Source organism: Anarrhichthys ocellatus, unplaced genomic scaffold, assembly GCF_004355925.1.
Source record: "Anarrhichthys ocellatus isolate YVR2014 unplaced genomic scaffold, GSC_Weel_1.0 scaffold255, whole genome shotgun sequence".
NCBI classification, from domain to species: domain Eukaryota; kingdom Metazoa; phylum Chordata; class Actinopteri; order Perciformes; family Anarhichadidae; genus Anarrhichthys; species Anarrhichthys ocellatus.
Genome location: NW_022280283.1, coordinates 30,024 through 44,021, shown reverse-complemented (window position 1 = coordinate 44,021; position 13,998 = coordinate 30,024). Strand labels below are relative to the sequence as shown.

Genomic DNA, 13,998 nt, shown 5'->3' with positions numbered 1-13,998 from the left:
GTTACACTATCACATATGTTCATAGAGTCAGAATCACATGTTACACTTGAACACCTTTAGATGTGGTTTTTAGATTTAGCATCTTTCTGATGTCAATCATGTATTATATGGCATTTTCTGGTGTTATTTATTATTTGTAATGTGTTTTTGTCTTTTGTGTAATATATTTTGTACAGCTCAAAATCAAAAAAACAAGAAATGTCAGAAGGCAACAAAGGAGGATCCTCTATCAGGATGAAGTGTGATAGATGTTATGTGTACATAATGAACAATATAACAGAGTTACAACACATTTAATTCATATGACAGAAATTATTCATATAACGAGAGTAGTAAGTATAATAATGAAGGAAAAATTATGACTACTAGTAATTATAAAACAGCAGAAGTCGATATAGTAGAATAATAATGATAATAAAATAAGTAATGGTATTGGCAATAGTAATAGAAATGTGACTAATAATAATAATGATAGCAGCAGTGGGTGTCAGCAAGACCAGGGTCCAAATAAACCCACGATCCATTAATGGCACATGAATTCATACAGAAGAGGAGAGAGAAGAGGACAGAGGAGCTCAGTGTATCATAGGAAGTCCTCCAGTAGTTTAGGCCTATTGCAGCTTATCTAGGGGTTGGTCCGAGGCAAACCTGATCCAGCCCCAAGTATAAACTTGAGCCAGCCCTAACTAAAAGCCTGAACCAGCCCTAACTATAAACCCAAGCCAGCCCTAAATACAAACCTGAGCCAGCCCTAACTATAAACCTGAGTCAGCCCTAACTATAAACCTGAACCAACCCTAACTATAAACCTGAACCAGACCTAACTATAAACCTGAACCAACCCTAACTATAAACCTGAACCAGCCCTAACTATAAACCTAAGCCAGCCCTAAATACAAACCTGAGCCAGCCCTAACTGTAAACCTGAGCGAGCCCTAACTATAAACCTGAGCCAGCCCTAACTATGAACCTGAACCAGCCTTAAGTTAAAGCCTGAACCAACCCTAACTATTAACCTGAGCCAGCCCTGACTATAAACCTGACGCCGTGCTATGTTAAAGCCTGAATCAGCCCTACCTATTAACCTGAGCCAGCCCTAATTATAAGCCTACGCCAGCCCTAACTATAAACCTGAGCCAGACCTACCTATTAACCTGAGCCAGCCCCAACTATAAACCTGAGCCAGCCCTAACTATAAGCCTAAGCCAGCCCTAACTATATACCTGAGCCAGCCCTAACTATAAACCTGAGCCAGCCCTAACTATAAACCTGAACCAGCCCTAACTATAGACCTGAACCAGCCCTAACTATAAACCTGAGCCAGCCCTAACTATAAGCGTTATCAAAGAGGAAATTCTTAACCCTACTCTTAAATGTGGTGAGGGTTTCTGCCCCCCGGACTGAAACTGGAAGCTGGTTCCACAGAAGAGGAGCTTGATAACTGAAGGCTCTGGTTCCTGTTCTACTTTTTAAGACTGTAGGAACCACATGTAACCCTGAATTTAGGGAGCGTAGGTCTCTAGTAGGGTAGTATTGTACTATAAACTCCTTAAATATGATTGTGTCTGACCATTTAGGGCTTTGTAGGTGAGGAGAAGAATTTTAAATTATATTCTAGATTTTACAGGGAGCCAGTGCAGAGAAGCTAATACAGGAGTAATATGATCTCTTCTCTTAGTTTTTGTTAGTACACGAGCTGAAGCAATCTGGATCAACTGGAAAGTTTCAAGAGACTTATTAGAGCGGCCTGATAATAAGGAATTGCAGTAATCTAGTCTAGAAGTAACAAACGCATGAACTCATTTCTCTGCATTCGTTTGAGACAGGATGTGCCTGATCTTTGAAATATTACGTAGGTGAAAAAAGGTTTTATCTGTGAGTTAAAGGACATAATCCTGATCAAAGATAACTCAGAAATTCTTTATGGTGGTGATGGATGCCAGAGCAATGTTATCTAGAGAAACTATATCATTAGATCATTGGTTTCTAGAAGAATAACTTCACTTGAGTCTGAGTTTAACATTAGGAAGTTGCAGGTCATACAGGTTTTTATGCCCGACATGCTTGAAGTTTAGCAAGCTGGTGGTTTCATCTGGCTTGATCGATAGATATAATTAAGTATCATCTGCACAACAATAAAGGTTTACAGAGTGTTTTCTGATAATATTGCCTAAAGGAAGCATATGTAAGGTGAATCAGATTGGTCTAAGCACAGAACATTGTGGAACTCCATGACTAACGTTGGTCTTTATCGAGGTTTCATCGTTTACAAACAGATCGATCTGATAAATAGGACTTAATAAACCAGCTTAGTGCTTTTCCTTTAATGCCAATCAAATGTTGTAGTCTCTGTAACAGGATGTAATGGTCGATGGTGTTGAATGCAGCACTAAAGTCTAACAAGACAAGAACATTGTTATGTAGAAAGAGATCTTAGAGAGGAAGGGAAGGTTAGAGATCGGTCTATAGTTAGCTAACACCTCTGGATCAAGAGTGGGTTTCTTAAGAAGAGGTTTAATTACAGCTACTTTGAAGAACTGCAGCACATGGCCAGTTAGTAAAGACAGATTGATCATATCTAGTAAAACTTCTTTAAGCAGCCTAATCGGTATAGGGTCTAAGAGACAGGTAGAAGGTTTAGACGTAGATATTGTTGAAGTCAATTTGTCAAGGTCAATGGGAGAAAAAACATCTAAATATATATCAGGGTTTACAGTTGTTTCTATGGTTCCTATATTTGAGGATAGATCGGTACTGGTTGAGGGGAGGAGATTATTAATTTCAACATCAATAAAACTGTTCAACATCAATAAAACTGTTCAATATCAACGTTTTCTTTGTGCAATTATGTGGATTCAACCGTTTGGTTATATTTTGATTTTCAGCAGTTTAGTAATCGATCATAGGCCGAGCTTGTTTTTGTTTCATTAATGATGCTTCTTGTTATTGAGAACGAGAATTTGTTCATTGACAGTTTGCTTTATTTATTTACTGTTCATTTCTTATTGTTTTTTTAAACTTATTTGTTATATGTTCAAAGTAAATAAATACATATAAAATGAAACGATTGTCACTGTCTATTAATATTAATCATCATGAATCCCATCACTTTATGACTGTATGAGTACAATTGTTAAACCTGTGTGAGATAAGCATATTGTTTGTTTTCATGGACGGCCGAATGCTGCGTCACTTTAAATGTTGCCGTCGCAAGGAATTATGGGTCGGCATGTTATTCTTTCCTTTGGTAAAGGAAGGTCCAGTGTTTCCTATGCTAAAGGAGATAGGAAATGAAGCATTGAAGCACCTTTCCTCAGCATTTAGAGCAGGGGTCTCAAACTCATTTTCACTCTGGGCCACATCAGCATCACGGTTTCCCTCAAAGGGCCGGTTGTAAATGTAAGACGGTGTAAATGTAACTTCTCCTAACATATTGGTAAATAACTGTCTGCATTTGATTATTGTTTATTCAAGTGTAAAAATATTGTACATGTAGTTATATAAATGTAAAAATATATTTAAGCACATTTCTGTTATAACTTAAATCCTTTTAATTTAGGGTTAAGAAACCCATATTACTCTATCAAAGATCAAACTATTAAAGAAAATATCAAAGACAAATATCAAACAAGTTATCACAATAACTTTGTTCAACGCTTAAAATCCTTTCAAGGGTGCATTTGCACAATCCCACGTGAAGTATTTCATGTGTTGTAAAGACACGTTTAAAGTAGTCTTCAATGTACTCACAATACATTTCCATGTCAAATGTACAGTAACCAGCCAAAGAGCTGCTTCTGTGACTGTGTGTTTAGGTATCTCATAATTATGACTTTCTATCTCAGAATTATGACTATGGGGATATTTTTATTATTAAGTCTAACTTTTAATTTTTTTTTTTTTTTTTAAATTTAAACTTTTTTTTTTTTGCTGGCGGATTCGCGGGCCACATAAAATGACGTGGCGGGCCAGTTTCGGCCCGCAGGCCTTGAGTTTGAGACCCCTGATTTAGAGGATTCAAACAGGTCTTATCACGGATGACACTTAGATACTTCAAGTTATTTCACTCAGTGAGGAACCTTCCTCAGAAAAGTCTTCATATGGCATCATCCACACTTCTGATTGGAAGACAACCTGCTCTACCTCTAAGCCAGTCTTTAAACAAATTATTTTAAAAATTAAAATAACGTATCATTTAAAAATGAAATTGTCAAATTATAAAAAACTCAAATTATTTAAACAGTCACAGTAATGATTTATTACACAATAAATCAAATAAAGCATTTTTTCACAAAGAAAATATATTTTATTGAATAAATGTCAAATATTTGCACAACTTTGAATTCCAGTAAAACTAAATCAAAAAAAAAATGTTTTAAGACAGGTGGTTTGTAGTATTACAGTGTTTAGTACTCATTAGTATTTATGGGGTGCTGTATTACAGTGTATAGTAGTCAGTAGTATTTGTAGGGTGCTGTATTACAGTATGTAGTAGTCAGTAGTATTTATGAGGTACAACTGGCGTATCCCTCGGCTCGTCTGGAGATCTCCTTTTGAAGTGAATTCACCGTTTCTAACAACATGGAGACTTCAGCTGCTTTGTCCTCTTTATTCTTGATCAGCTTCTGGATCTTCTCCTCCAGATCTGACAACACACAGTATATTTATGATACTGGAATACTACAGTAGTACTCCTGTTCAATGCATGTGAACTAATAATAATACCTTGTAGCTGTAGGAGTTTGTCCTCCACCTGTTCCTTTATCTTCTCGGCCTCCTCCATCATCTTCCTCAGTCGTTCTCCAGCTTCATCTTCAACCGTCTGATTGGACCTTTGCTGGTTTAAAAGCTGAAACAGCTTCATCACATCATCCAGCTCCTGTTACACAGACAGAGGTAGTGATCAGAATCATACTGCGTAAAGTGTAGGCCTACTACATACTCAATCTCTACTGCACACTACATACTGCACACTCAAACAGTACTGCATAAAGCATAAAGTACTGCATAAAGCGTACTAGATACACAATCTGTACTGCATACTGCAAACTCAAACAGTATGTACTGTATACTGTGTCAGTAGTCTTACTGCTTCTGTGTCAGTAGTCTGGTTTAAAGCAGAGTCTGCAGCCTCCTTGGCCTCTCTGGCCATCTCTCGGTTCTGTTCAATCTTCCTCTTCAGTGCTTCGATCTCGTGCTGCAAATCTTCATGTCGACGATTCATCAGCTTTGTCTCGATGTCATCTAGTTTGTCTGTCATCTAAAAAAATAAATAAATAAAAAACGTATTGAAACACATCAGGCAGGGCCGTACTCAAGTGAAAGATGTTTGAGACATTTTAAATATTGTTGATCTTTACGTCTTGGATTCGGTCTTTGGCCACGTCTCTGTCTTGGCTGTCTGTGTCCAGGTCGTCATTGGCTTTGTTCTGAGCTTTCTCTGCTTCATAAATATCTCTGCTGATCTCTGTCACATCAATGTTCTTTGTCCACTCCCTCAACATAAAAAACAATAACAAGACAACTTCAAAATACATCTGTGGTCAGATATCAGATTAGTGAGGTCACTCATTCAGCTACTAATCGATAAGCCAGGAGGTCAAAACAAACAATTACGGTTCATTCTCCAGTGAACTGAAAGTTAACAGATGTTTCACGTTTTCCCAGAGTTAAGACTTAGGCACTTTTTTTTAGGATCATGTGTTATATTAGTTGAAATTATCTTTACATCCCAACAGCAATCAATAAATCAAAATCTCTCGAAAAAGAAAAGAAATTACAGCATCCGTGGATATCGCAGGATGGTAGTAAGCCTGTGCAATGATTTTATAGTTATGTGTTTTAGAGAGCTGACAGTGATTTCTTCTTTTAAAGGTTTGTGTTTTAGCTGAAGTTTTTATTTTTTAATGAGAGTTTTGTGTTTGGCAAAAGTTAAGGTTTATTTTAAAGTTGTCGACTTTTAGTCGGAGTTTCATGTTGAAGTTGTCTTTTTTTAAATTTCACGTTGTTATGAAAGTTCAATGTTTTGGTGGTTAAGTTAAAACTATAAAATTAGAAAGTTTGCTCCGGTTGGTGCATAGTGATTTTTCAACATGTCAGCTGGGTTATGAACATTGTCATTACTGTTCACTAAAATAGGTTTTCTTCGGCTGGAATCTTGCAAATACCAATAGGAGCACTAAAAGGAGGCAGCGGACACAGATTTCATTCACAGGTTATCCATCTCTACTTACTGAATTATTGTCAGAATACAGTGACAGCTTGAGCAAATATGACAAAAAATATTTTTATCAAAATGACCAACTGTAGCTTTAAACCAGCTTAGTGCGGCTCCTTTAATGCCCTATAAATGTTCCAGTCGCTGTATTAGAATGAAATGGTCAATGGTGTCGAATGCAGCACTAGTTTGGTGTTTTGGTTAAAGTTGTGTTTTAGTTTAAGTACTGGGTTTCAGTTAAAGTTTTGTGTTTTAGCTTAAGTTTTGCGTCAATGTTAAAGTTTTTTGTTTTGGTTAAAGGTGGTGTTTTGGTTAAAGTTCTAGGTTTTAGTTAAAGTTTTGTGTTTTGGTAATAGTTTTGTGTTTTAGCTTAAGTTTTGCGTCAATGGTGTTTTGGTTAAAGTTCTGTTTTTTTTGTTAAAATGTTGTGTTTTAGTAAAGTTTAGTATTTTAGAAACAGTTTCTAGTTTCGTTAGTTAATAAGATCCCTTTTTCACAGAGTCAACAGATGTTTAGATCTTTAGCCAATACTAATTTCATGCTTTCAGACACTGACTTGACTTCCTCAGCTTTCTGCAGCAGAGTCTGGGCAGTCTTGGTGTGCTCCTCCAGGTTCTTGGGGGATTTGGTTGCATTGGACAGCAGATTATTGATGTCATTGATCATTGATCTGATCTGATCTGGTGATTGTGGCAGCTGGATATCCAGAACAGCTTGGGCCATTTTCTCGATGTCCTCTGGAGGAACCCTCTCATCTGTCAGGGAGGAAACCTGATTACTTAGGTTTTAGTATCTTTATATATGAACTTTGTTACATATCATATCATCCGGTGCATTAACCTGTTATAAGGTTTGTAGTGTTTTATCCATGTTTTCTTGTGAGCAGTGTATGAGGGAGCACTCATTTGTGATGACAATAACACTGTCCAGGGTGGGTGGAGTCACTTTAAATAAAAAGAGTCTGGTTGTGAACTTTCTGAACGACGCTTCAACAAAACATACATCTAACATATGAAAGGTAAAGGTTACTGCAGAAAGATACATCACTTTTTTGTGTTTTAAAGGAAACAGTTCAAATCTACTGCCGTTTTTTCTTTTGTCACAGTCACTTACTCTCCTCTAGTTGAGTAAATGAGGCTACTAATGCTTTAACTATAAGGAATAATTCTGTTTGTCACGTTGGAGTTAAGATATTTACTTTCAGACACAAAATTATCTTTCAAGTCATCATTACCACTGAGATTTTTCTTAAAGCTCTGATATATGACTTTGAGGTCAATAATACAGTCTCTCATCTGTAAACTGGTCAAAGGGATGAGCCATAGTCCTCCAGGTGAGGACCAGGTTCCTGCAGTTTCACCTTAACACTGACCTATGAGGTAGTTTTTGACTTGCTGGATGAGCTCCTTGGTTTTATTTTTCTCTCTCTTGAGGGAGTCCATGTTTTTGTTGATCCGGTCCTGAAGGTCTTTCGCCTGGTCTTTGGTGTCCTGAGCTTGCCATTTGGCATCATTTATCTGACACAAAATACAGAGTTAAAACATTTATTTAACAGTGAAGCAGTAAAGTGACCAACAATCTGATAGTGTGGCTCAGTGTCACCTTGTATCTCAGTAGTTTGAAATAATGAGTAGACTTAAAATGTATTTAAACTGTCATATACACTACATACAGGTACATATATGAAATGTGCCCTGAGCAATTAACTATCCTAAGCATTAGGAGCAGTGGGCTGCTGTAAAGAGCCCGGGGAGCAACTTGGTGTTCATTGTCTTGCTGATGGACATGACATGTGAACAGTAAGAACAGGGGATCAAACTACCAACCCTGTGGTTAAAGGTGACCTGCTCTACGCTCTGAGTCATAATCAACTGGGTTTTTTAAGTAACCAGGTAAGTGTCATATACCTGCCACTTACCAACTGACTCCTGAAGGACTCTTTGGTTCTTTTGGTTCACCCACTGGCCCGGGGTTTTCTACCAGTTGGACGTGGCCAGAAAACCTCTAAAGGCAGGCATCCAAGAGGATCCTGATCAGATGCCTAAACCACCTCAGCTGATCCCTTCCGACCCAAAGGAGAAGCGGCTGTACTCCAAGCTACCTCCAGATGTCTATGCTTCTCACCACATCTCTAAGGCTCGGCCAAGACACCCTACAAAGGAAGCTCATTGTGGATGCTTGTACCCCCAACCTCATTCTTTCCAGCTCAGCTCCCTCTTCACCACAATGGTCCAGTACAACGTCTTCATCAGTGTGGACAAAGCACCAAACAGCCTGTCAGTCTCACATTCCATTTTATCCTCACTTGTGAACAAGATCACAAGATACTTGAGCTCTTTTGCTTGTGGCAAGTACTCACTCCAAGCCTAGGGTGAGCAATCCACCATTTTCCTGCAGAGAACCAGGGCCCCATACTCCTAACCTAAGGCCTCCTCCTAAGACATCCCAACCACAGAAACATATCATCTGCAAAAAGCAGAGATGCAAGTCTGACACTTTCCTTCCTTTGGGTATATGCCTTGAGATCCTGTTCATGAAGGAACAGAAAGACATGAAAGTTGGGGGCCAACACCCTCTGAAAACGTGTTTGACATTGGGCCGAATATATGAACACAACTCTCTTTTTGGTTATACAAAGACCGGATGGCTTGTAGCAATGACATTGAAGCCCATATTCCTGCAGTACTGTCCCACAGTACTCCCTGTGTTACACGGTCGTAAGTCTTCTCCAAGTCCAAAAAAAACACATGTGGACAGGGTGGGCAAACTCCCATGACCCCTCCAACAGACCTGCAAGGCTAAAGAGCTGGTCCACTGTTCCACGGCCAGGAAGGAATCAGCATTGCTCCTTCTGGATCTGAGGTTTGAAAATCGATCGGAGCCTCCTTTCCATCACCCTCGAATAGACTTAACCTGAGCAGTATGATACCCTAATAGTTGGAGCAGACCCTCTGATCCCCTTTTCAAAAAAGGAAACCACTACCCCGGTGTGCCACTCCACAGGACCCAGCAGTGTGACGAGGTCCTGAGCAACTTTTCTGTGCTGGTGTCTTTTTCTGGTGACCGAAAGTTGAATAACATTTGGTTTTGGGTAAATCGCTATGCTTGTCACCGTCACTTTTTACCCAGCTGACCGATCACAATTGAGGAGGGGCGGGACAAATACCACAAAGACCAACTGATGCGTTCTACACGTAGGCTACAAGTGCTGAACAACCACCACAATGGAGGGGAAATGAATACACATACTGTATATCCCTACGTGTTTCAGTATAAATAAAGATCATTTTTAATATAGCACTAAAATCAGGATAAATTAAGTAATGTGCCACAATAAAGGCAATAATACCGCATATTGCTTTATTGAGCCAATCATTATCACTGCAGTTGAAATTAATTCAACATGACAGCTTTAGCCTCAATCCAAAGCAAAAGGGAACAAAAAGCAAAAATCAAACAAGCAAACTACAAAAAATACAATAAATCAACAACAACAAAAAACAACAATAACAAAAACGATGACAAGTATTTCCAGAATATCCAAATAAAGCTCTAGCATAAGTTTGTGAGGTTTAGTTAATCTTGATTTAGTAAACACTTAGTTTCAAAACCAGGCTGAAGAACAGTTGCTTCAGAGGTCTGGTTAAATTTAACACCTTGTTATAATGTTACTGTTGACTCATTCACTGGGACTAATTAATTCTGGTCTCAGGCAATAAAAGACATCCTTCAAATTAAAAGCTGGTTCATCTGGACCCTCTTAAAATCCTATGAAGTGGACTGGACCTTTAGCTGTTCCAGTTCCAGCACCAGTCCTCCCAGTGTAAACCTGCCTTGTTCTTGGACTCCTGTAGACTGGATGGGAGTGTAATGAGTTGCTGCTTCGCTCTCTCTGCTGTGTCTGAAGCTTTCTGACTGACTGGAATGACTCCATCACAGTTTGGACCTCCACATTTCATTTTTCCCAAATCCAGTTCACACAGAGCTCCACCACATCCTGAACAGTCCTCCAGACCTGGTCCTCCACAGATCTGCATCAGACCACAACACAATGGTGAAAGGTCACAAAGAGGCTCATTCACCTGTCATTATTAACTGATGCTGCTGCACACAGCAACTTCATACACACCTGTGATTGGTTGATGTGTGAGTCATGTGACTCTGCAGGTTAGTACTCACCATTCGGTTGAGATTGACCACGCTTAGCTGTTGGACCTTATTCTCCAGCGACGCCATGTCTCCTCTGCTGCTGCACGTGTTCAGCTTATGTTTGACTTCCTGCCTGGTGTCCATCGAGTCCTCCAGAGCTTTATTGCCGTTTCTCACTCTCTTCTCGTCCAACATGAAGGCTTCATGAAGCTTCTGGATTTCATCCAGCAGCTCTAAAACAGGATCAGAGAAGACAAGACGTTCACAAATAAACTAAAGAAGAAGTGCATAAAGCAGCACAGTCTGTTCTGTGAAATGTGGACGTTGGTTCTTTCACAATTTCATATGAAACCACCAGACTGTCCTTTTTCCATTTCCCCTCAGCTTGTTTGCATTTCCTTTATATTTTGTTATTTAGCCGAGGCAGGTATGAAATTAAGTACAACTTCACATGTATTGTTGAGTTTATTTAGAAAACGAAGGCCTTATGAAAGCTGTCAGCAGAGTATTGTTGAGGAGAGGAGAAGAAACATAGGTAGATGTTGTAGGAGCAGGATGTGGAAGGAGGGTCTTCAAAATAAAAGTTTTCTGGTTAGAAACACATAAATTAGCTTCACAGAGATTAACACTTTCAACAGTAAAACCAGAGGAGAGAACAATGTCCAGGGTGTGTCCCTTTAAGTGAGTGGGACTCAACTGATCATAAGGTTTAACAACAATTACAAAAAGCCAAAGAGGAACCAGAGGGGCAGCATACAGGACATGTTTGTTAAAATCACTTAAAATCAAGAATATCAAAGCAAAGCGCAAGAGAAGAGATGAGAGAACAGACTTAGATTTCAGGAGTCTGTGGATTCCAACAGAAAGTAAAGGGGCCATTTATCATCAAACCAATCTACCACTACAACCTAAAACTCTTTCTTAATCAAGGTATGGCAGTTTTTCTTCTCCCTCTGAAAACCCTTCTGTCCAGGAGGAACAGGAGGAATCTCCTCCTGCTTGTCAGTTGCTTGCTGGGGAACAAGCTCCTCCAGATGATGGCCAACAGAGTTTTTAATGTTTAACCAGGCGATGATGGAATCACAGGCAGCCTCACCTTTACTGGAGAGGAGCTTTTTCAGCATGTTTAAGTCTTGTAGAGCAGCAACCTGCCCAACAAGCACCCGGCCTCCGGTGGCTGGTCAGCCTAAACCTCCTTTTGGACAGTGGGGGAGAAGATATCCGTTTCCACCCTGATCGCCTCCATAATAAACAGTCTAAAATACCCTGTCAGGTTCGTGGTAAGTTATGATCTGGCCACAGTCACTGATCGTGGGTCAGATAGTAATCTATAACACAATAAAGTGAACCCTCAGAAAAGGACCATCTGTGTTTTTAGTGAGCTCAAATATAACAAGAACAACATCACTGACCGTCCAGGTATTCATCTTCATCGTCCGGATTCTCGATGAGTTTCGCCTTCACGTTGTTCAGCAGCTTCTTGAACTCCAAACGAATCTCATCAATTTCGTTGTTGAGGAGAGGAGACGGGTCGATCAGTATCACATTCGGGTCCACGGAGTCTTGCAGCTTCCTGTGAGGAAGAAAGCGTTTCAAAATGTTTGATGATTGACTTTAACCTTTTACATCCTCTAAAAGAGAAAGTTGATTCACTTTAAACTTGCAGGAGGGAAACAATATTTCTTTCTTTTCATATTTAACATTAGAAGAGGACAAGACATTTGTTTTTATAAATTTAACAGCATCAGAACAGGAAATACGTTTCAAAGCAAAACATAAACTTTGGTCATTAAACAAAAGAGTTTCATTTTATTATACCCAAACCAAGAAGATGAACCCCTCATTGATTTTATTCTCATGACTTCTTGTGCATATAGACGTTTACACCTGGTTTAAACAGAACAAGTGTGTCAGCAGAAAGTCACAAGTTCAGGGACTAAATGTTTACGTACGTTCAAAGAAAGAAATGGACTATCAAGTCAAACAGGATTTTTCTTTTATGTAGATAGAAGCAATATAAAAGACAAAAAAAGATGAAGATGATTGTAAATAAAATGATAAGTAAAGCAATTAGTAAAGTAATGAATGTACTGAAATATCAGATTATTCAGAATAGAAACAGGGCTGAACCACTCTGCCGGGAACTTTAGATAAGCACACACGCAGGGAACAGCAGTGTCGCAGTAAATAAGGTCCGGAATGGGGTTAACACTGTACCGACAGAGATCACATCGTATCAAGATCTAAGATAAGATTGTGCAGGACTGACGAGTCTGCAAGCCCGGAGAGGCAGCCGGTTTTTCACCTTCAATGACTTAGTGACTAAACAAACTACTATGCTGAACCTACCAAAATAAAAGGAGGAAAAGGAAAAGTTGTTTGGTCATTGAGTGAAATCCAGTTAAAATCCTTCGGGCCGACTCATCGATCCTTCTCAAGTAGAGAATCTGCATATGTTTGGGAAAATAACTTGACTGATTCATCAAACCTTGCATACGTCTGCCAGTGAGCTGTTTCCTTTAATAAATCCCAAATCAACTTGTAAATGTGAGCAGCTGGTTCACTATCTTTACATGGTTCACCTATCAAGCTTCAAAAAGGAAGCTTGATAGGTGAACACAATATATTTACTCATGTTTTCTTATGGCATCATGATTATTACTGATGATGATGATTATGGAGTGATCGTATGAGAGCTGTCACTGGCTTTATTTGCAGACTAATTTACACAATGCAGATGGTGCTGTGAGGCTATAAAACTTTAAGTTCATAACTTCAGAATTTACCCGATCTTTGCACACAGTTTCTCCAGCTTCTCCAGCTTTGGCGGGGAGAGTCTCATCAGGTTGGCGAGGCCGTCCAACTTGGAGTGCATCTTCAGCATCTGTTGCTGGCGGCGACTGTCGCTAGGCCACATGTTGTCATTGCCATGGCGAGGAATAAAGGTTTTCATCCTCAGGGCGGCTCGCTGGACATCGGTCACGTCTCTGGCCCAGAGAGCGTTGCACGGATGGCACTCGTTGCAGGCCGGGAACACCGAGTCGTAGCCAGCGGCGCACTCATCACAGAATATACCGGAGACACCGACCCGACAGATACACTCGCCGGTTTCAGGGTCACATGATGGCCGCTCCGTTCCCTCAACGTTACAGTCACAAGCTGAGAGAGACATGACGAGTTCAAATCAAAACAAGCTGGAGTTCTGTCATAGAGAGGTGAAGAAAATGTTTTCACTCACAGATACACTGTAGATCCGGATTCCCAAAATGATTTTCTCCACATTCGTCACACTGTCTTCCTCCAAACTCAGGACGACATGGACACTGTCCCATCACCTGAATACATCACTGCTTCATTCAATAGATGTTTTCTGATCAATCCTTCATCCACTGTCAGTAATTATGTCTTGATTTATAGTGTGTCCTGTTTCACATCTTTCTTCTGTCTAGTATTGTGAAACACCATACACTTTACCTGCTGATCAAATTCCTTCAAGTTACACATTACAACAGGTTTCACATGAATGTAAAACAACATTGAGACTTTCAGTGTGCTTTATGTGATTCTGTTCTGTAGTGTGAGGTGAATAACATGAATGAAATTAATAAAAGCCTATAAAATATAGGACTCGA

General features: G+C 39.5%; 1 protein-coding gene across 1 annotated transcript in view; it reads right to left on the bottom strand.

Moving 5' to 3' along the window:
- Positions 1-4,485: 4,485 nt before the first annotated feature.
- The window catches only part of lamb4 (laminin, beta 4), a 35,181-nt gene continuing 25,668 nt past the window's right edge, over positions 4,486-13,998 (bottom strand). Inside the window, exons 24-34 of the mRNA XM_031879383.1 lie at positions 13,605-13,701; positions 13,153-13,525; positions 11,779-11,939; positions 10,397-10,599; positions 10,051-10,248; positions 7,590-7,734; positions 6,774-6,972; positions 5,361-5,496; positions 5,090-5,260; positions 4,726-4,879; positions 4,486-4,645 (exon numbers count right to left, since the gene is read on the bottom strand). Of these exons, the coding sequence (XP_031735243.1) occupies positions 4,506-4,645; positions 4,726-4,879; positions 5,090-5,260; positions 5,361-5,496; positions 6,774-6,972; positions 7,590-7,734; positions 10,051-10,248; positions 10,397-10,599; positions 11,779-11,939; positions 13,153-13,525; positions 13,605-13,701 (1,977 nt within the window). The 3' untranslated portion in view covers positions 4,486-4,505. The remainder of the gene's footprint in view (positions 4,646-4,725; positions 4,880-5,089; positions 5,261-5,360; positions 5,497-6,773; positions 6,973-7,589; positions 7,735-10,050; positions 10,249-10,396; positions 10,600-11,778; positions 11,940-13,152; positions 13,526-13,604; positions 13,702-13,998) is intronic.